Below are 23,934 nucleotides of genomic sequence, written 5' to 3'. Positions count from 1 at the left end.
TTCAAGCGTAGGGTGGCATCCCCATCACTGCTAGCCCAAGTACTCCACCGACCCTTGTAGGCTTCCCTGAACCTGACTCATGTCTTTGGAAATAGTCCTTCGTTACATTCTCCCCACTTATCCAGTTTAAGTGTGCCATCTGTTTCTTGCTAGGACCCTAACAAATATAAACAATTTTGTAAGTAAATCCCTCTACATATTTTTATTATCATCACATGATAAATTTCTGAAACTGGAATTACTCGATCAAAGAGATGTATATTTTTAAGATCTTTTACGGTCTTGCCAACTTGTCTTCAATAGACTCTTCCTCCAGCAGTGCCTGAAAATGTCAGCCTGAAGACCACTTGTCCAGCTGGGTATTATCATTTCTTTTCGTCTTTCGTTGTGTTCATAAACACTGCTATAATATGGAGTCATATCTTCAAAAGTGTGTGTTGGGGGAGATTACCTATTAATCATTTTAGTCTATTTACTTTGGCTGTTCTTGAATAATTTTTGTGTTTTCCTCTGTTATACCTGTTATAAATTGACATGCTAGCCCACACTTGGTCTTTAAGAATTCATTAAAATTTACCTGATTTCATCTTACCCATTTGCGTAAGGGCCGCCTCTACCCCTATGCTCTGTCAAAGGTGAAATCGTTTTGGGGTCACATCTCTCTTTGCAGAATCTTGCCACTCTTTGGACTTCAGTGAAGTTGGTTGACTTGTGACCACAGTTCTCCTGGGCTCAAGAAAAGTTATGATTTTGTAGGTTACCTAGCTTTTTCTTGGGACTTCCTACATCATGAGGTGAAGTACGGCTCCCCATTTAATTTTTTGAAACTTTAATGAAATCTTAAGGATCTTTTTATAAAAGCAAAACATCAAACTATCCAATACCCACATTCAATGTGCTAATAGAAAGAATCGATATCCTGCTTCTCACGTGCTAAATGGAAAACTACTTATACAAATGTCGAGGAGTATGAATTGCTTAATAACGAAAAATGTTCCCCAGCTGCCATGAGCACTTGCAGCAATGTTGAAGTTGTATAATTTGTGAGTATCTCCAGAACTACTGATTAGGACACAGAGAGGAGGGAAAATGGACACTGGAAACTACTGGGAAAAAGCTATTTCGTTTTGTAAGATTCTATTGTATCCACGCTATCTGAAAGGCAGGGCTTGATAAGTTCATTTGTTTTTGTTTACCTGCATGTTTACATCAGTGAGATCCTCTGCAAAGTCTAAAACCACGTTTCCAATGTTGGCAGAGCTTTCAGAAGCAATCACCTTTTGTGTTGAGGACATAGTATAAGTGATGTGGAGAAGCATTTCCCTGGCGCCTAAATGGTGTAAATCATGAGCAGAGAGAAGCTTCTAGAGGCCCAGGCAGAGCCCTCTTGCCCAGGTCTAAGGGCAGTATTGATCTTACTCATCTGTGTTTTGATAATTAAATGAGTAAAAGGACTTAGAACTGTACTCGTCACACAGGTAAGGTACAATGAATGGAAGCTGTTATAATTATCACTATTTCTCAACATTGATGAGACATATTAGCTTTATGTATCTTAAGGATGCTGATTTAAGTCCCTGTGGCCTTTTATTTATTTATTTTAAATTAATTAATTTATTTTTATATTTGGCTGCGTTGGGTCTTTGTTGCTGCGCGCAGGCTTTGCTCTAGTTGCGGCGAGTGGGGGCTACTCTTCGTTGTGGTGTGCGGGCTTCTCATTGGGTGGCTTCTCGTTGCAGAGCACGGGCTCTAAGTGCGTGGGCTTCAGTTTTTGTGGCCCTCGGGCTCAGTAGTTGTGGCTCGTGGGCTCTAGAGTGCGGGCTCAGTAGTTGTGGCACACGGGCTTAGTTGCTCTGCAGCGTGTGGAATCTTCCTCGACCAGGGCTCGAACCCGATCCCCTGAATTGGCAGGTGGATTCTTAACAACTGTGCCACCAGGGAAGCCCTATGGCCTTTTATTTAGATTCCAAGTTCCAAAATAATCCTATTTGCTATTTCTTTAAATGTTATCTATCCCTTCTTGGTTGCCCAAAACATTCTTTATTATTAAAGTTCAACAATTTAAAATATTTATTTAGATTTTTTGTTTTAAACGATAATATTTGACAGGACACTGGGAAGACTTTTGAACTTCAGGCTTGGCTTATTTTTGTTTCCAATTCTAGGAAATGCTCCTCATTACAACCCTGATTAAGCTGCTAGTCTAGTACTTCCTCAGAAATTCTTTTTAATCTACAGTTCTTGACACATACATACAATGGAATATTACTCAGCCATAAAAAGGAACGAAATTGAGTTATTTGTAGTGAGATGGATGGACCTAGAGTCTGTCATACAGAGTGAAGTAAGTCAGAAAGAGAAAAACAAATACTGTATGCTAACACACATATATGGAATCCAAAAAAAAAAAAAAGGTCATGAAGAACCTAGGGGCAAGACAGGAATAAGGACGCAGACCTACTAGAAAATGGACTTGAGGACATGGGGAGAGGGAAGGGTAAGCTGGGACAAAGAGAGAGGGGTAGTGGATATATGGACATATATACACTACCAAATGTGAAATAGATAGCTAGTGGGAAGCGGTCACATAGCACAGGGAGATCAGCTCGGTGCTTTGTGACCAGCTAGAAGGGTGGGATAGGGAGGGTGGGAGGGAGGGAGACGCAAGAGGGAAGAGATATGGGGATATATGTATATGTATAACTGATTCACTTCGTTATAAAGCAGAAACTAACACACCATTGTAAAGCAATTATACTCCAATAAAAAAGTTTAAAAAAAAAATCTACAATTGTATTGCTGTGTCCTAATGCTTAGGTCAATAATTGTGCTGGTAATACTATAACTCTCTTACTCAGTCCTTCCGTGTCTTGAATTTGATTTTTCAATTAATCTTTGGCATTACTGATTGGCTATAGTATAGACTTAACTATATAGTTATATACTTTTACTAAGCATAAAACATTTAGGTATTATCTTAATTTTTATAGCACTTACAAATACATTAAAGTAGTTTTATCCTAATCTGTTTTTCCTCTCATCTCCTCTAGAGATCCCAAGCAGATCTAACATTCTGCTTGAAATTTGTATTTCTACAGTTGCTTTTGGCTTTGTTCTTTTTGTACTATTACATTTTTTTTTATTGGTCTCGGGCTATTTTCTCCCATTCCTCTTTCTGTGAGTATTTTTCTACTGATTTTTGATGTTGAAGCTTTTGTTTCAGATGCTTTCATTTGTATTTTAGAGGATTTTGTCAGTTCCAGTAGTTACTACAAAAAAGTGTGTTTGCACTTTATAGGTCATCCTTTATACCTTAGAAACAAGCTCAAAAAATGTGAATTTACATTTAGGGCATCAACCATGTTAGAAACCTTCAATTCACATGAATAACCTTTGATATTAAAAAAACAAATATAGAATCATTAATGTATTGTTCTTCTTAATGACATAATTATATCAGTATCTTTATCTATAAAGTATTTTAATTAATGAAATATGAACCAAGAAGCAAAGTTTAGCAATTAGCCTCATTTTAATGAGGCAAATGTTTTCAGCTCTTTTCCATTTAAGAACAGTCTTAGTTTCCTCAATAAGGTAGCAAATGAGAACTGGCTCCTTGTGCCACCTATTTACTCAGGTTTCTTTCCCTGAGAACTTCTACCAGTAATTGGTCAATATCAGATTGATCTTTATTGAACTGTGCAAGGAAAATCACTGGGATAAATCTCCGTGTCCTATTTGTGAACATCTAGTTCATCATGCTCAGTAGACAGTGACTGCCAGCATTGTTAGAAATTTGTTGGTTTTTTTTTAAATTTCACATTATTAAAAAATGTTGTTGTGTTTATCAAAGTAATACTTGTAATTAATTTTTTAAATCATATAGATCATAAAGAAATTGAACCCATAATTAATAACCTTCCAAAACAGAAAGCAACAGGCTGAGATGGGTTCATGGGTGATTTCTACAAAACATTTAAGAAAGAAATTATACCAATTCTCTACAATCTCTTTCAGAGAACAGTAGCAGAGGGACTAATCCCTAACTCATTCTATGAGGCTGACATTACCCTAATACCAAAACCAGATAAAGACATAATAAGAAAACTACAGACCAATTTCTCTCATGAACATATGTACAAAACTCCTCAACAAAATATTAACAAATCGAATCCAAAAAAGTCTGAAAAGAATTATACACCATGACCAAGTAGGATTTATCACAGATATGCAAGGCTGGATCAACATTTGAAAATCAATCAGCATAATCCATCACATTGACCAACTGAAAAAGAAAAATCACATGATTATATCAATAGATGCAGAAGAAGCATTTGACAAAATCCAACACTCATTAGTGATAAAAACTCTCAGTAAACTAGAAGTAGAGGGGAACTTTCTCAACTTGATAAGGACTATCTACAAAAAAACTACAACTAATATCAGACTTAATGGTGAGAAACTCAAAGCTTTAAGACAACGATGTTGTCCCCTCTCAGCCCTTCTTTTCAACGTGGAACTGAAGTCCTTGCTAATGCAACAAGACAAGAAAAGGGTGGTACAGCCACTTTGGAAGACAGTTTTGTGGTTTCTTATAAAACTAAACATTCTCTTACCATATGATCTAGCAATCATACTCCTCGGTATTTACCCAAAGAACTTGAAAACTTATGTCCACACAAAAACCTCCACATGGATATTTATAGCAGTTTCATTCATAACTGCCAAAACTTGGAAGCAACCAAGATGTCCTTCAGTAGGTGAATGGATAAACTGTGGTACATCCAGACAATGAAATACCATGCAGCACCAAAAAGAAATGAGCCCCCAAAGACATGGAGGAACCTAAATGCATATTACTAAGTGAAAGAAGCCAATCTAAAAAGACTACAGGGGCTTCCCTGGTGGCGCAGTGGTTGAGAGTCAGCCTGCAGGGGCGGGGGAGAGTCCGATGCAGAGCACACGGGTTTGTGCCCCGGTCCGGGAGGATCCCGCATGCCGCGCAGCGGCTGGGCCCGTGAGCCATGGCCGCTGGGCCTGCGCGTCCGGAGCCTGTGCTCCGCAGCGGGAGAGGCCACAACCGTGAGAGGCCCGCGTACCGCAAAAAAAAAAAAAAAGACTACATACTGTGTAATTCCAACTATATGACATTCTGGAAAAGGCAAAAGTATGGAGACAATAAAAAGATCAGTGTTTGCCGGGCGGGGGAGGGGAGATGATAGGCAGAGCACAGAGACTTTTTAAGGTAGTAAAAATACTCTGTATATTACAATAATGGATATATGTCATTATATTTTTATCCAAACCCATAGTATATACAACACTAAGAGTGAACCCTAAGGTAAACTATGGACTTTGGGTGATAATGATGTGTAGGTGCATCCTGGGACTTCCCTGGTGGTGCAGTGGTTAAGAATCTGCCTGCCAATGCAGGGGACACGGGTTTGAGCCCTGGTCCAGGAAGATCCCACATGCTGCGGAGCAACTAAGCCCGTGTGCCACACCTACTGAGCCTGCGCTCTAGAGTCCACGCACCGCAACTACTGAGCCCGTGTGCTGCAACTACTGAAGCCTGTGTGCCTAGAGCCTGTGCTCCACAACAAGAGAAGCCACCACAATAAGAAGCCTGTGCATGACAACGAAGAGTAACCCCCACTCACAACTAGAGAAAGCTTCCGTGCAGCAACAAAGACCCAATGCAGCCAAAAATAATGAATAAATGGATTTGCCTTAAAAAAATAATAATAAATAAATAATAAAATTTTTTAATTTTAAAAAATAAACATCTAAAAAAAACAAAGTAGGTGCATCCTTGCTAAAAAATACACCATTCTGGTGAGTGATCTTGATAATGGGAGAGGCTATGCATGTGTGGGAGCAGAGGGTATATGAGAAACCTCTGCACCTGCCTCTTAATTTTGTTATAAACCTAAAACTACTCTAAAAAACTCAAGTGTGGGACTTCCCTGGTGGCACAGTGGTTAAGACTCCGCACTCCCAATGCAGGGGGCCCGGGTTCAATCCCTGGTCAGGGAACTAGATCCCACATGTATGCTGCAACTAAGAGTTCGCATGCCACAACTAAGAAGGCTGCATGCTGCAACTAAGAAGCTGGCGAGCTGCAACTAAGCAGCCCGCCTGTCAAAATTAAGATCCAGCGCAACCAAATAAAAAAAAAAAAATCAAGTGTACTAAAATGTAGCAAATAATAAATGCCCAACCATAGGACTATGATTAATAAATCATACATTAAAAACTATAATGCAGCTATCAAATATAATTGTGAATGCTTTCAATTATGTGGGTAAATGCTTACAAAACAATATCAATCCAGAAGAGCATAATATGAAATTGTATTTATAGTATACTCTCAATATTTAAGAATATGTGCATGGAAAAAGACTGAAAGAAATATCCTACATTATTAACAGTGATTGTCTCTACACAGTCATATTATGGGCGATTATATGACTTCCTTCTTAATACTTAATTCCTGTATTCTCCAAAATTTCTACAATATTATTGTATTTCCCCTCCCAAAAAAAATTCTTTTGTAAAAATATTCCTAAATAATAAGAGTAATTCAAGGATACATAATACATTATTTTAAAACTAATAATGAATGTGAGGGGATGGATGTGCTAACTAACCTTATTGTGGTAAACACTTTGCAATATATATGTGCATACAGATGTATCAAATCATCACCTTGTACACCTTAAACTTACACAATGTTATATGTCAGTTACATCTCAATAAAGCTGGAAAGAAAATTTAATAGAAATTATAATACGGCTTCCCTGGTGGCGCAGTGGTTGAGAGTCCGCCTGCTGATTCTGGGGACACGGGTTCGTGCCCCGGTCCGGGAAGATCCCACATGCCACGGAGTGGCTAGGCCCGTAAGCCATGGCCGCTGAGCCTGCGCGTCCGGAGCCTGTGCTCCGCAACGGGAGAGGCCACAACAGTGAGAGGCCCGCGTACCACACACACACAAAAAATTATAATAACATTACAAATCAATTTACAAAAACTCAAAACAGTACCTAGAATAAAATTTATATTTTGAGAATACAGCAATAAAAAGGAAATTACTACATACACACATAACATATAAATGAAATTTATTTATGAATGTTTAGATGCATACACTTGAAAGTTACCAAATAGGATAAAAAATACATTAAAAGAATATATGGCATTATCAAGTGGAGCTTACTCAAGAATTTAAGGATGTTTTAGTATCATGAAAACCATGAATATAATCATATTAGATAACTTAAATGGTTAACATTATATGATTATATCAAAAGATACCAATTCCTACCAAAAGCTTCTAATAAACAAGAATAAAGGATGCTATTTCCCTTATTATAATAGAGAATATTTGTTTAAAACCAATAATTAACTTCATATTAAATGAGGAAATATCCAAAAATATCTTATTACAATTTTATTTAACAAAAAGATATAATAGAAATACATAAGACAAATATTTTTGCAGCTACAATTTTATATTTAAAAAAAAAACCAAACAAGCCATCTAATACTGTTAGAACAAAGACAACTCACCTAAAGACAAATATTTTGAAAATCAATAGCATTCTGAAGATAGAGATTCCCATACTTAGTAGCAATACAGATATATTTAGCCAAGAAAGAATTTATGCAATAAGGGATATTCATGACCTAGACAAAAACATGAACAAATTATAATGAAAGAAATCAAGAAATACGTCAATAATGAAGACTTAATTCCTTAATGGAAAGAATTAGTATCATAAACATAAGTCATAAAGAATTAATTTTAGACCTAGACAATTCAAACCGAAGCATCAAAATGATGTTTACCTTATATAACACATTCCTTAGGGAAAAAAAGATCCTTTGAACACTAAAAATATGTGAGGAGAAAGAGAATCAACGAGAGCAATATGATACTGAATCAACAGATTCAAACGGAGAGCTTAATTCATTATACGGCAAAAAATATTTAACTACCAAGTGTTATAATTACCAAAAAAATAAATAATGTTTTTGCTCAAAGCCGGGGAATAAAAGCATTGCAATGCAATGTACGAAGTGCTAGAGCTTTGAGAACACTAGGAGAGCTGCCTGTCTTGGGGTCAGGAAAGGCTAACCTGACATTTTAAATAATCTAATGTTGCCTGGTTTTGAGGCAGGAGGAGGGAAGGAGTGGCACTTATAGGGAGCATCATTTACAAACAGAGAGTCACAAGATAAAATGGCACATCCCAAAAACTGCAAGCAGGTCAATACACGCAATATTGGGCTGCATTTTAAGAACTCAATTAAAAGTCAATATTTTAAAATCAGAAAATTTATCATAAAAATTTCTGGATTTGTGGCTGCTTTTGACAAATTGGATGATACGTCAAATTGGGCCCCGCATTCCCATGTGGAAGCAAGAGGCAGTTGTCCATTTTAGATGGGACAGTTTGCCACAGCACTTCCTCTCTTACCCCATTCCTCTCACATCCACCTCACTTTATCCATTTATCTTAACTTTCTAGTCCCTGTAGGGATTTGAGTTTTATGACTTCTATCCTCCGTGATGGGGACCAATGAAGGTTGTGGCAGAAAAAAGCAGTACGATTAGGTCTGCATTTCAAAAGGTCAACCAGGCAGCAGGGGGAGAAGGGTGGTAAGGAGATCAATGGCATCCACAAAAGCCTATTATATTAAAAATTACAATGGGGGTACCATCCTTGAAGTGGAACAGGGGTCCATCTCGCACTTCCTACAAAAAACTCTCCCAAGACAGACTTGAAAACCACTGAGTTATGAATCTGTAAATTAAATGCAAGAGGTGATGAGGGTTTAGAAAAAGGCAGTGTGTTGGGGATGGAAAGAAAGGGGTAGAGAGGATAAAAATTTGCAAGATTTTTAAAGTGGAAAATTCTGCAACATGGGGTAACCAATCTGACACAGGGAATAAGAAGAAAGGAAAAGTATAGGACAATTCGCAGGTTTTTGGCTTAAGTCATTTGGTGCTGACACTCCAAAATAAAGAACAAAAGGAGGAACAAGTCTGGAGGAAAGTCAGTCATTCAATTTAGGGTATTTGGAATTTGTGAAGCCTACAGATGTGCAGCTTCATCTCATAAGCCCTGATAAATTGCCAAAGAAATTCTAATCTGATAACTCTCTAACAGCTGAACCATCAAATTAAAATAAGAGACAGGTATGATTACATAAAATGTTTTTATAGGATGAATACCAATGGAACTAAGATTAAAATGGAATATTATAGAATTGAATAAAATATTGCAACAAAGATTACAAAGGGTCAATAACTTCATATATAAAGGCATAATTATAAGATATATAAAAAGAGGGGCTTCCCTGGTGGCACAATGGTTGAGAGTCCGCTTGCCGATGCAGGGAACACGGGTTCGTGCCCTGGTGGTCCGGCAAGATCCCACATGCCGCAGAGCGGCTGGGCCCGTAAGCCATGGCCACTGAGCCTGCGCATCCAGAGCCTGTGCTCCGCAACAGGAGAGGCCACAGTAGTGAGAGGTCCACGAACCGCCAAAAAAAAAAAAAAAAAAAAAATATATATATATATATATAAAACACAATAATGTAAAAATCTACTAAGTCTTTTAATGTAAAGAATATGCATTTATACACTATACTGTTTCCATTAAGGATTTAACATGGCTTACAAAAGAAATATAACAGTAAAAGAATAAAACGTAAATAATAATAATAAAATATAAAGATAATTTTTAATTAGCACCGGAGAAATCGTAACTAAGAAAAAAGAAGCAAATACGCAAAACATAAGAGCTTTCAGAAATACTGTTGTTGGCAACCAAAATGAAGAGCTTAACATAAGTTGCGTGGCTCTTACTGTCCATTAGGAGAAAACACAGCACCTTCTCACTTTAAAAAGGACAGTTTTGCACACCTCCCCCAATGGAAAAGAAAAGTTTTCATGATTAAAAATTTTCTAGGGGCTTCCCTGGTGGCGCAGTGGTTGAGAGTCTGCCTGCCAATGCAGGGGACACAGGTTCGTGCCCCGGTCCAGGAAGATGCCACATGCCGCAGAGCGGCTGGGCCCGTGAGCCATGGCCGCTGAGACTGCACGTCCGGAGCCTGTGCTCCGCCACGGGAGAGGCCACAACAGTGAGAGGCCCGCGTACCGAAAAAAAAAAAATTCCTAAATTAAATAAATTTAGCTTGATGAAAAGCTCACTACGTTGGCCCTATTTCTCAAATGTTATGTTATTGCCAGACAGTTAAATTAAAAAAAAAAAAAAAACTTTACACACCAACATTTGTGGCTATTAATACAACAAACACAGGAAAGAATTTCACAAAGCTGCTTCTCTGTGGTACCCCTTGATGAAAACAAGGAAATAAACACCAGGTACAACTAAAAAGAGACAGCTGCGTGGGCAGGGGGCAGAGAGAAGGGGGGAAGGGAGAAGTCAGTATGGAATGGGTGAGGTATATAGATTTCTGATGGTCCATCCTGATCACAGAAAGAATGGATACAACTTAGAGGAATGTATGAGCTACGCATCCTTCATACTACAGGAATCTGAGACTTTGGTAAAAGAAATGGAGGGTACACAGAGTGAGGTGGAAATCTCTGGTGAGCACCCGTAAGTTATACACTCTGCAGTGTCGGCTGAGGATGGACCCACGAGAGTTGGATATCATATCATATACAGTCAACATGCTTTTACGAAAATTAAGGAGCCATTAAAGGCCAAGTCACATCAGCACAGAGGAGGGCCCCAGCAATTAAAGGGCATGTACAAACTACACAAAATAAAGACATAGGGAAAGAAGACATACGGAAGAATATTTACGTGCATATATATATATATATATATATATATATATATATATATATTTTAACCCATGCCCCCTGCAATGGAAGCGCAGAGTCCTAACCACTGGACCGCCAGGGAATTCCCGCATGTATTTTTAAAGAAATGAAAATCAAGAGTATCATTCAGCAACTATACGTGAAGCAAAAGTAAAGAATAACGTAAAAACTTAATATTGTGTGGATTTTAAGAAAAGAGTTATATTCAAAATTTGTTAGAATCAAAATATCCCAGAATAATGGAACTAGTTAAGCAAACGATGATACATTAGTGTATCTGTGCATGAAAATGATTACGCATGATAAATGTGAATATGGAGAGATGCTTATGGAATATTAAGCAAAAAAAAAAAAAAAAAGCATAAAGTGTATGTAGTCCCTGAATACCACAATGTAAAAACTATGTATATGGGCGTACAGAAAAGCACTTGGCTGGGTCTCAGAACAAGTCCGCAGGAGCCTGCCTCTTTAAGAGCTCTGGCCGGCCAGCCCAGGGAAAGCTCTCAGGAACTGCAGGATTTGCCCAGGACTGACCTCATCTACTCTTAGGTTTTACTCTCCCTTTGCCTGTTCAATGTCTAACCTCATCCTCAACCACGCACCCCCAAGTTTATCCTCCCAATCTGGCATTTTCTCTTTCTCCATCTTCTTTAATTCTCACCACAACCTGTGAGGTAGGTATCATTATGGCTATTATTAATAAACGATTAAATGAGTGAATGGTTACAAATTAAATCTCAACAGAAGCTTTGTTTTCAGACCTTCCAATTGGACAACGTTCTTCTTATTTCACTGACGTCCTCTAAGGTTTACCTGCACATGGCTTCTTGGCTGACTCAGCAGGGCCAGAGACCAGAGAACCGGCCTCTGCAGCCCTAGCTACGCGTACTCCTTGTTTCTCAAGGCCCTGGGAATGCTCAGCAGAAGAAGCTGAATTATCTAAAAAGAAGAAGAAAAAGATGAGGTTTCCTGACATACCCCTTTACTCTAAATTTCATTCTACATTGGGATCATCAGCCCAGCTAATCAGATCACCGATAAAACTCCCAACACTTTGTATTTGGAGAGTTCGTGTCTTCTGGAGTAAAATATACATATATATTTATATATCTCAACAGCAAGCAGAAAGTCACATTTCATAGCTAGGAGAGACCCACTAAACAAGACCAGATCAAGAGAATAACAGGCCCTACCCACAGTACAGGGCAGAATGTCCCTGCCACCATTTAGGGACACACCTACACAGCCTCTGACACTGGTACATGCAGAACCCTCCCTACCTTCAAACCACCACTCATAGTCGGCCACTACCATCCCAACACAAGAAAATTCCATATTAAAGCTTAGGGACTCTGACTTTGATGATCTGGTTTTCCTATCAGCAATTCTCCAAAGCCCACCACCCAATGAAACTGATTTTCAGCTATAAGCAAATCTAATGGAGTAAGTACTCCCGCATTGTGATTTCAGAAAACCAAGCCACACTTTATAGACCTTAAAAAAGGACAGACTATGTGGCAATATGAGAAGATATTTATGATGTTGTAGAACGTGAAAATGAAAGATACTAAACTAATGCAGACTTTGACCACCACTGGACTAGTATTTTCTAGTAACAGGACTGAAGGGCCTGTAATTAAACAGTACCAATTACTATGGATTAGAGTGAGTGGGGTCATATGTCATTTTTATTTTGACTCTCTATTTTCCAAATTCTTCTGTAATGTGGTTAAAATTTCCTAAAAATTTAAGAAAAAACTTTAACTCAATTTAATAAAAGAAAGCCATCCCTACGTTATCCTTACCTAGATTCTAGTCACTAGCCCACCTCCCTCCTCTTGTCACCTACCAAAGCGGTTAAGACTGTTCTCCCTACTTCCTGACCCCCAACTTACCGAGGAGCTACACTGTTCAAACACTTGGGCAGAGGCTATTAGCTGGCAGCACTGAAAATAAACTCCATCCCTTCCCTCCTTTGGTTAGAACCACAGCTCCGTATCATAGAATGTTGACTGACGGAGCTCCCCCAAGGACAGAGCAGCAATTAACCTAGGAAGTGCTTTTTCCCCAGACTCACTTTCAGCTCAGTGTACACTGTTGACAGTGCTCTGTCTACCTCTGAGAGTCTCACCTTTATTTTCAAGCGTCTTGTGCAGCTTCATGTGCCTGTAGGTAGCAATTATCTGAAAATTAACGACACTTGGAATATTCGATCCTTGGTCCTGCAGCAGCTGCAGGGATGTAGCGTGAATTAGCTGATGAGACCGCTTGCACTTGGGCAGCCTGCACTCTCCCCTGACAAAGGACTTGCACACGTGAAACTTGTTGCATTTATCCTTGAGGTTGCAGTAACCATACAGGGCTTCACCTTTGTTGTAGAGCAAACAGACCTGGTACAGAAGTGAAGCAACACTTAGGACATTCATTTTCACTGTATCTCTTGAGCCAATAAAGGACAGCTTCTCTAAATGGCACCTTCTGATCATCAGTGGCTATTAAAATCATCATGGGGGCTTCCCTGGTGGCGCAGTGGTTGAAAGTCCGCCTGCCGATGCAGGGGACGCGGGTTCGTGCCCCGGTCCGGGAGGATCCCACATGCCGCGCAGCGGCTGGGTTCGTGAGCCATGGCCACTGAGCCTGTGCGTCCGGAGCCTGTGCTCCGCAACGGGAGAGGCCACAACAGTGAGAGGCCCGTGAACCCCCCCAAAAAAAAAATCATCATGGGTGAAAGGCAGATGGGTAAATGATAGTTCCTCCACCCATATCTCCCCTAGCTGTTACTAATGTTCAGCTGCCCCTCTCTGACCTTGACCCTCAGCTGGCCCGCCCTCCTATCCCAGAGCCTGTAGCCAATGAGTGACTTCTATGCAGGTACAAAAGGCTGGCCCCCTTGCCTCAAGGCTAGAACCATTCTTCGATGTAATTTTTGCTCTAGAGCCCCGGCATGAATAAAGCCAAGGCCAGACTTCACCTTGCTTGTAACTCTCCCTTCCCTCTTTTTTACTTTACAGATTTTCCCCAAGGATCCCTCCTTCAATAGATCACATGCACCTAAAACACTATGTCAGGCTCTGCTTCCAGGGAAACCAACCTGGAAGCGTGAACAGATAATTTATTATCCAAACTAGGGCAAATTAAACTAGGGCATATTAATATTTGCATTGGGACCAGACACTGTGTACCTCCTGAGATGATGCAATAGGAAATACAACTTTCCAGGTATTAGCATGAAAGTCTGCCATGGCTGGAAAGCCCCCAGTCCCAGGCAGCCAGGGACTGTTAGTCACCCTAACAATATACCAAATATACAAAAAATTCTTCTATAAAATCAAGCCTAAATCCAATCAAAGGTCCAGATCTATCAATTTACAGTAAATACAGGGGATAGAGGAACATGTTAAAATGATATTAGAGGCACACAATTAGTCAAACCTAAAATGTGGGAAAATTCTAGTGGACACAAATGACCTGGTTTAAAACAAAATGGTATCAGAGAACAAATGAATGGTTGCCAGAAGGGAGGTGGGTGGAGGATGGGTGAAATAATTGAAGGGAATTAAGAGGTACAACCTTCCAGTTATAAAATAAGTCATGCGAGATTCACTGTAGTGATTTTTTCATAATGTATGAAAATATTGAATCACTGTTATATACCTGAAACCAATATAATATTGTAAATAATTATACTTCAAAAAAATTTTCAGAAAATAAAAAGTCATGGGATCAACCAACAAGGGATTAAGCTCCAAAATATACAAATAGCTCAAGCAGCTCAATATCAAAAAAACAAAAAACCAAATCAAAAAATGGGCAGAAGATCTAAATAGACATTTCTCCAAAGAAGACATACAGATGGCCAAGAGACACATGAAAAGATGCTCAACATCACGAATTATTAGAGAAATGCAAATGAAAACTACAATGAAGTATCACCTCATACCTGTCAGAATGGCCATCATCAAAAAATCTACAAATAAATGCTGGAGAGGGTGTGGAGAAAAGGGAACTCTCCTACACTGTTGGTGGGAATGTAAATTGGTACAGTTATTATGGAGAACAGTATGGACACTAAAACTAGAGCTACCGTATGATCCAGCAATCCCACTCCTAGGCATATATCCAGAGAAAACCGTAATTCGAAAAGATACATGCACCCCAATGTTCATTGCAGCACTATTTACAATAGCCAGGACATGGAAGCAACCTAAATGTCCATCAACAGAGGAATGGATAAAGAAGATGTGGTACATACATGCAATGCAGTATTACTCAGCCATAAAAAAAAAAGAATGAAATAATGCCATCTGCAGCAACACGGATGGACCCAGAGATTGTCATACTGAGTGAAGTAAGACAAAGATATCATATGATACTGCTTATATGTGGAATCTAAAAACATGATACAAATGAACTTATTTACAAAACAGAAATAGAGTCACAGATGTAAAAAAAAAAACAACTTATGGTTACCAGAGGGGAAAGAAGGGGGAGGGATAAATTGGGAGATTGGGATTGACATATACAGACTACTATATATAAAACAGATAACTAATAAGGACCTACTGCATAGCACTGGGAACTCTGCTCAATACTCCGTAATGACCTACATGGGAAAAGAATCTAAAGAAGAGTGGATATATGTGTATGTAAAACTGATTCACTTTGCTGTACAGCAGAATCTAACACAACATTGTAAATCAACTATACTCCAATAAAAATTTTTTTTAAAGTCATGGTGACATAATATACAGCATAAAGAATATGGTCAATAATACTGTAATAACTTTGTATGGAGACATGATTATTAGACTTACCATGGTGATCATTCCATAGGTATTTAAACGTCATACATATGAAACCCACATAATACTGCACATCAATTATACTTCAATCAGTAAAGCCAAAACACGGTATACGATTGTGATGCCAATTTTCTAAAATGAACCCATAATTTTAGTGCAATTCCTACCTCCCCCAAAGAATTCCTATAAAATAGTTTTAGGAATTTGAATGATTCCAAAGCTCATCTGAAAAAGGAAAGAAGTGAGAATCAATTAATGAAAAAAAGAAACAGGAAGCCAGAACAGTTTTTTGAAAAATAAAAGCATTAAAATAAAAATGTAAAAAAACTCACAAAACGAGTATAAGTTAAGGCTTCTACAAGACAGTATTAAGCACATATGGTCTTAATTGCTCGGCTCTAGTAAATCTTGAAGCAATAGATTATTCTGACTTGGGGGCTAGGTCTAGGATCTGTTTTCTTTGATCTCCTGTACATTCTGGAACCAGTATCACACTGTTTAATGAAAGTAGTTTATATTTTAAGATATGATGGTATAAGTCTCTATGCCCAGTTTATTATAAAAGGATATATAACTCAGGAATAGCTGGATGGAAGAGATGCATAGGGCAAGGTATGTGGGAAAGGGTGTGGAGCTTCCATGCTTTATCTGGGCGCCACTCTTCCGGCACCTCCACATGTTCACCAACCTGGAAGCTCTCCTAAAGCCATCCTTTTGGGTGTTTTATGGAGGCTTCATTACATGGGCATGATTGTTTAAATCACGGGCCACTGGTAATTGAACTCAATCTCTAGGCCCTTTTCCCTCCCAGGAGGTGGGAGTGGGACTGAAAGTTCCAACCTTCTAATCACATGACTGGTTATTAGGGAAACCAGCTCCCATCCCTAGGTTACCTAGAGGCTTTCCAAAAGTCACCACATGAACATAACAAAAGTCACTTTTTATCGCTCTCACGTTTGAAATGTACACACCGTTATATTTAAAATGGATAACCAGGGACTTCCCTGGTAGTGCAGAGGTTAAGAATCCGCCTGCCAACGCAGGGGACATGGGTTCGAGCCCTGGTCCGGGCAGATCCCACATGCCACGGAGCAACTAAGCCTGTGTACCACAACTACTGGAGCCCGCACACCACAAATACTGAGCCCAGGTGCTGCAACTACTGAAGCCCGCGCACCTAGAGCCTGTGCTCTGCAACAGGAGAAGCCATTGCAGTGAGAAGCCCGCACACCGCAACGAAGAGCAGCCCCTGCTCACCACAACTAGAGAAAGCCCATGCGCAGCAACGAAGACCCAACACAGCCAAGAATTAATAAGTAAATAAATTAATTAATTTTTTAAAAAAGTAAAATGGATAACCAACAAGGACCTACTGTATAGCACAGGAAACTCTGCTCAATATTATGTAACAACCTAAATGGGAAAACAATATGAAAAAAAATAGATACATGTATATGTATAATTGAATCACTCTGCTGTACACCTGAAACTATCACTACTTTGTTAATCAACTATAATCCAATATAAAATAAAAAGTTAAAAAAAAATTTAGGAAATTCCAAGGATCTTAGGAACTCTGTGCCAGGGGCAGAGACAAAGACCAAATATATATTTCTTATTATAAACCACAATATCACAATACTTGCCCCTTATTGATTTTTTATGTGTACGGTACCTATATTACATACTGAATCTTTAGGAGTGTGGCAGAAAGGAATCACCAGGCATTTTCACACACGAGACGTGAGGTACCACTCCTGCCTCATCCACTGTGCTTGTCCACGGTCCCTGCTGTCTAAGTGGCCGTGTTTTGTGCCACGTGCCACACACCTCCAGTTCCAGATGATTAGACCGAAGGCAGGCTCCTATCTTAAATGCAGCTAACCCATCAACTGCTCACAGAACACTGACATAGTCTAATATGACAAGATGAGGCTGGACCCAGGGTACTCGGGTAGAAGCCATAAAGAAAAAAATGCATTAAGTTTAACAACTGAAAAATGTTAAGCTTCTATAAGTCAAAAAAACTCATAAACACTAAAGGTAAACAGAAGTTGCACTGCCCCTTCTCTCTGAGACAAAACAGACCGCCCCCCCCCGCCCCCCTATAGCTGCCGCATCCTCCTCTCCCTTCCTGCCAAGATCTCTCGTAATACTTTCTTTGGGGATTCCAACCCTTCTGTTTAAAAAATTCTTTGTGTATAGCTAAACAGATACAAATGTGCTAATTCTGCCATTATAGCAGTTATAATGGGTACCTTTGGAACAACATAATGCAGTTCCAAAACAATTCAAATTAATATCTAAAGCCCCCAAAAAGTAAATGGGGGGGGATATTTGTAACAAAGTGACCAAAAAAGGGATCTGTATCGTTAAAGACATCTTATGAATTAACAGGAAAAGACAAACGCCTGGATAGAAAAGTCAACAAAAGTATAAACAGGTAATTCACAGAACACAGGCTTCGTAATCAGACAAAACTAAATTCAAATCTGCCATTTTCTATGTGACCTTGGGCAAGTTATTTAATCGAGCCTCAGTTGCCTCCCCTGTAAAATGGGGACAGGCATACCTCACTCATAGGCTATAAATCAGCTAAGGTATACGAATTACTCAGCATTCAGTAAGAACTCAAAAAAACCAGTAGCCATTATTGTTATTTCTATACCACACTTCTTGTGTATAAAAGCCCAATAAAATCACAGACTGCAGAAAGGCCAGCACTGTATCATACCCACCCCCCCTTCCCCTCAGGCTGTCCTCTGTAAGCAGATTGTTGAGGTTCTCCCCTGACTTTTTTCAAGGTGCAGACAATATGAGGGTGACTCCTTAGTGACTCACCTCTGGTAAAAGGCAGGGGTCATTCTGCAAAAGAAGGATCCGAAGCTGGGCCTCATTGAGACCAAACAGTCCCTGGTTTTTCAGGACTTGGATGTTGACAGGTATGTGGATATCATGAGAAAGGGTGCAGGTAGACCTAGAACACAAAGGTCTGGATCAGAGGCCCAGATGAAGGAGGGGCCAGACTGTCAAATCCCTTCCCTAGGGTCACTTTCAACTTGCAGGTGAAGTTATACAATTTTCCATGAACCCATGGATACTACAGTCTAATAAGCTCTGATAATAAGAAAGCTGGGATGAAGCAACTCCCCTCCCAGAGCCATTTAATTCTGAATGAGGATGCTTTAAGGCCAAAGGGACCCCCTCCCCCAGTCACCTGCCTTGACAGAGGGTGCCCGTGGGTGGGTTCTGCAGAGGACCGCACTGGGCCTTCTCCACCCCAAGCGGCTGCGCACCCCACCATCCACCAACCTTAAACAGAATGCATGCCTCCTCCCCCCACCCCGCTTTGGGGGGCTAGAGGAAACCGAGGAAGACTGGAGTTAGGAGGCCGCCTCTAACGACCTCTTCCAAATCATCCAGCCCTCAGTTTCCTGGAGGGGGGGGGCAAACTAAATCGCTCTTTCTAAACCTAGAGAGCACAGACTCGCGTCTGTAAAACTGTGCTCAAGTGGGAAGGGCCGATCTCTGGATAAAGGATCCATGAATCTCATGGGGTCCTCAAATGGCCCCCAAAAGGCCACTGGTGGAAATGAACGCAAAAGTCCCAACCTGATTTATCCCGGCCGTGCTGTGGAAGATCTCGAGGGGCGGGAGGGGGGGGGGGGAAGAAGCTGCAATCTGGGGCGGGGGGAGGCTGTTGAGAAGTCCAAGTCCGGACGATCTTCCGCCTCATTCCGCAGCTGGGAGCGCGGGGAGGCCTCCCAGCGAAGGACCCTGAGGGGCCCCTTCCCGGGGCTTTCCTTCCGCCCTTCCGGAGAGGGGCGTCAGGCCCGGACCAACGACCCCTTTTCTTACTTCCTAGCTGGGTCCCGCTTCCGGCTGGCCAGGCCAGGCCCGCGGCCCGTGCGCCCTGACCGCCGCGTCCCGCCCGCCGCCCCGACCCGTCCGCAGCCTCACCAGCAGTCGCGGTTCGGGCACTTGCCCATCATGTGGCGGCGGCAGAGGTGCAGCTGGTCGCAGGCCTGGCACTCGCCGCGCTGGTAGCGAGCGCAGAGGCGCGCGGAGGACACAGCCACAACCCGCCAGGCCGAGGGGCCGCCGCCGCCGCCGCCCGCGCCGCCCGCGCCGGCCGCCACCTCGGCCTCGGCGTCCCACGGGTCCTCCCGCACCTCCACCTCCTGCAGCAGGAAGCGGTCGGGCCCGGCCTGGCGCAGCACGTCCCGCAGCCGGGCCTCCGAGAGTTCCACGTGGCCGCGCAGATCCTGCAGGAACATGCGGCCGCCGTGGGCGCACAGCACCTTGGTGAGGAACGAGCATACCGTGGGCTCCGCCATGGTCGCGGCCCGGCTCCTTGTGCGGAAATCCGAGGCGGGCACACTCCTCCCAGTCACGTCCACGACTACAAACCCCGTTCCCGGGGCGGGCCGGGGGGCGGGTGGGCGAGGGGCGGCCGCCCGCGGGCCGCGGCGCAGAGAGGCGGGCCCCGGGGCCTGGGTCCACCCTGGGCGCGAATCGGGCGGGGACAGACTTGATTGAGCGCCTGCTCTGCGCCAGGCACCCTTCAAGGTTAAGTCCTCGCCTGGAGGGGCTCGTATAGTCGGGGGGAATCTGAGATACTGGTAAGGACTACAAAGAAGATGAAACAGGGAATGTGGTAGAAGGTGCCTAGCTGGACGGCGTTAGGTAGCTGGGAGAGGAAGACCTCAGGACCTAGCCACTAGCCACAGTTGAGCATTTGAAATGTGACCAGTGCGAGTTGGAACGTGCTTCAAGTGTGAAATACACATACACCGGATTTGGAAACTTTAGAATGCAGAGTGTAAACTTCATATTCATGATGTTAAACTGATAATATTTAAATAAAACGTTATTATAATTTCATCTGTTTCTTTTACTTCTAATGTAGCTATGAGAAAATGTAAAATGGCTCACTTTATATTTCTGTTGGACAGCACCTGTTTAGACCTGTACATTTATTAAGGAGCTATCTTTTTGCCCAACACCACGCTGATTTAATGACTATTTTTTGAGCCAACCGCTAATGCAGCAACAGTATAAAGATGAATAAAACATAATTGAGGAACTCAACTAGCCGAGTTGCTGTCTTAACAGGGCGGTTGTGAGGATTAAACGAGTTAATGTCACATAAAGAAGCCAAAGAGGAAGGCCACTTTAGCTTCCAGATGCCAGAAGACCTTCTCTGCCGGGTTAAGAAATTTGGATTTACGGAAGACTTTGGGAAGCTACGGAAGACTTTGGGAAGCTACTGAAGGAATTTCCGCTGGCGAGTGACGGTGATCCCTCTGCCTAGAATGCTCCCCCGCACCCCCTTCTAGATGTCTCCTTTTTGTCATTCAACTCTGATCTTAAATGTCTTCTCTTTAGCAAGGCCTTTCCTAAAGTAGCACCCAGGTCTCTGCATGGAACTTATCACTCATGTTTTACTTCTTACTTATTTATATATTTGTAGAATTCAAACGTGTGAAAGCAGGAATTTTGTGTGTCTTATTCCTTGCTGTATCCCCAACACTTAAAAACAGTGCCTGGCTATATTGTAGGATAGGTGTTTTTTATTTTGTTTTGTTTTTAAAAAAATTTTGTAGTAGACAATTTTTCAAGCAGGAAATTAGAGGACAGTGAAATAAGCACCCATATATATCTATTTCCTCGTGTTATAAAATCTTAACACCTCGTCCTATTTTATTTGCCTGATTGTTTTGGCTGAGAACTTGTAAGTTTCCATTTCAATTTCTAGATAATTCAATCCTCAATACTTCAGTAGGCATGACTTTTAAAAATGGTAAATTTTCCTACATAATCCTAACATCATTTTCATAATTAACAAAAGTAACTGTAACTTTCCTCAACACTTCTAATGTAGGATAGGTGTTTTAGAAAGATCCCTGGCAGTAATGAGAATGGATTTCTAGAAAAGCAGGACAGGATAAGGAATAACAGAAGAGAAACAGGAGTTGAGGGATTATCATCTCAATTTTTATTGTGCTGTTTGCAGTGGGCAATCCAAGAGAAGATGCTCAGTGGGCAGTTGTATTTACAAGTCAAGAGCTTAAGAAAGATTGAAGAGACTATCTATTTGAGTGACATCAGAGTACTAGTAATTGGAGCTGTGAGAGTTGATAAGGTCACTCAGCACAAATAAAGTGAGGAACAGAGATGGGAGGATAGAACCTTGGGGAGTAGCAACATCAAACATTTCTGAAAAATTGAGAGCCTGCTATGGCAAAGTAAATAAACAAATGGAACAAATAACTAAGTGGAAAAACTCAAACATCTGCTCATGCTTGGTTTGATGCCACTTTGTATATTTGAATGTAGGTGTTTTTGACAGCAATGAGTTGGCTATACATTGTTTTATTTACATTGAAGTCCATATCAAATGGCAAATTTTACCTTCACTTTAATCATATCTATGTTGCCATATAAAGGTTTTCTCTCTCCATCCAAAGCTTTATGATTAAAAACGAATGAGGGGCTTCCCTGGTGGCGCAGTGGCTGGGAGTCCGCCTGCCGATGCAGGGCACACGGGTTCGTGCCCCAGTCCAGGAAGATCCCACATGCCGCGGAGCGGCTGGGCCCGTGAGCCATGGCCGCTGGGCCTGCGCGTCCGGAGCCTGTGCTCTGCAACGGGAGAGGCCACCAACAGTGAGAGGCCCGCGTACCGGAAAAAAAAATAATAATAATAATAAAGAAAAACGAATGAGTGGGGACTTCCCTGGTGGCAGTGGTTAAGAATCCGCCTGCCAATGCAGGGGACACGGGTTTGAGCCCTGGTCTGGGAGGATCCCACATGCCGTGGAGCTACTAAGCCCGTGCGCCACAACTACTGAGCCTGCACTCCAGAGCCCGCGAGCCACAACTACTGAAGCCCATGCGCCTAGAGCCCGTGCTCCGCAACAAGAGAAGCCACCGCAATGAGAAGCCCGCGCACCACAACGAAGAGTAGCCCCCACTCGCCACAACTAGAGAAAGCCCACGCGCAGCAACACAGCCAAAATAAATATAAATAAATAAATAAATTTATTTTTAAAAAAAAGAGTGGAGAAGGGCTTTTGAAGGAGTGACTGATAGGACAATTCTGCTGAAGATCATTTACATTTTTTTAACTTTTGTGCCTCAGCCTGGCCCTGTTCCCACCCCTAAGGTGCGTCAGCAGTTTCCAGCGTCTCCCTGTCTCAGCCCTTAGACAAAAGATGTGCCAACCAACTGCAGGCTTCTGCATCACAGCCACCCCACCTTCCCCTGGCAGTGTGCTAAAGGCTCCTTGGTCATTGAGTCCTGGAATGATGAAGCTGGAAGGGGCAACACACATCCTCTATCCCCCATTGAATAAACTGGTATCTGCAATTGATTACCTTTTTGGAGATACCTGGAAATAGAGCAAATAAAAGCAGCAGAGCCAAAATTAATATTTATTTCCTTTTATTAGATAATCTCAAATGGAGCTTGGAGAAGAACAGGAAGGAATACAACTACTGAATTATAAGAAGTTGAGCTTACTTTATTCAACAAAATTTATCCAATGTATCAGCATATCAAGCGGGCAGCTAGGTATCTGGGGTGGCACAGTGAACAAGACAGGTTGACTCAGCTCTCATGGAGCTCACACTCTAATGCGGAAAGCAAACAACACCAGGTTGGACAGATGCTTAAAATGAACAAAGCAAGGCGCAAAGTGTTTTAAAAACCAGAGATCCGGGAGGCAAGCATCCAATTTAATCTATAGAAGGACTCCTTATGGAGGTTAGTAAGCTAATCTAAAGATGCTAGGTGTTAACTAAGTGAGTGGTTCTCACTGTGGTATTTTAGAAATTGATGGATTGTTGGCTTCACGATAATTGCGGACTTTTACTGGCATTGAGTGGATGTAGCTAGGGAAAACAGATGCCCTGCAGTGTATGGGTTAGTCCCACACAAAGAATTATTCGGTACCCTATGCGACTTTCTAATGTCCTGTTGGACATTTATGTAGGACTTACAGCTCGCCTGAGAAAATATAATTCCTTTTTTCCTCTTAGACAATCTGTAATTTGTCTTGTCCTATTATCCTTATTTCAATTAACGTAACTACGCTCTTTCCCTTACCACATACAGAGATGGTATATGGTCTGTTATGACTTACCCTAATACTGGTTTTCATTCTGGTGTCACCCATACTAATAATCTTTCCTTCTCCTGTACTTCTTTACGGGAAATAGCCTCTGATCGACTCTTAAATCCAAACCTATTCACTATAAGTAGAAGTAGGTA

General features: G+C 41.4%; 1 protein-coding gene across 2 annotated transcripts; it reads right to left on the bottom strand.

Moving 5' to 3' along the window:
• Positions 1–6,244: 6,244 nt before the first annotated feature.
• ZC3HAV1L (ZC3HAV1 like) lies at positions 6,245–20,096 on the bottom strand. 2 transcript variants are annotated; one of them, XM_022580140.2, is made up of 5 exons: positions 19,624–20,096; positions 18,505–18,640; positions 12,993–13,251; positions 11,675–11,800; positions 6,245–9,500 (listed from the first exon to the last, which is right to left on the bottom strand). In XM_022580140.2, exons 1-5 carry the CDS (start codon positions 19,998–20,000, stop codon positions 9,298–9,300), a joined length of 1,101 nt encoding a protein of 366 aa, XP_022435848.2. In that variant the 5' UTR covers positions 20,001–20,096; the 3' UTR covers positions 6,245–9,297. The 2 variants fall into 2 exon arrangements, with proteins under 2 accessions (XP_022435848.2, XP_022435855.1); XM_022580147.3 differs by lacking the exon at positions 6,245–9,500 and having other exon boundaries at positions 10,847–11,800.
• Between the last annotated feature and the right edge of the window lie 3,838 nt (positions 20,097–23,934).

The sequence above is a fragment of the Delphinapterus leucas genome, chromosome 9, assembly GCF_059928025.1.
Source record: "Delphinapterus leucas isolate spDelLeu-1000000601 "Yukka" chromosome 9, BTC_Dleu_Yukka2, whole genome shotgun sequence".
Taxonomy (NCBI): Eukaryota; Metazoa; Chordata; class Mammalia; order Artiodactyla; family Monodontidae; genus Delphinapterus; species Delphinapterus leucas.
This window is presented reverse-complemented; position numbering and strand designations above follow the sequence as displayed.

Coding starts and splice junctions, on each gene's coding strand:
- ZC3HAV1L (XM_022580140.2), bottom strand. CDS start 20,000: ATGGCGGAGCCCACGGTATGCTCGTTCCTCACCAAGGTGCTGTGCGCC. Junction 13,252..18,504: donor ACCCCTGCCTTTTACCAGAG/GTGAGTCACTAA, acceptor CTTCTGTACCAG/GTCTGTTTGCTCTACAACAA. Junction 9,501..11,674: donor AGCCAAGAAGCCATGTGCAG/GTAAACCTTAGA, acceptor TGCGGAGCACAG/GCTCTGGATGCGCAGGCTCA.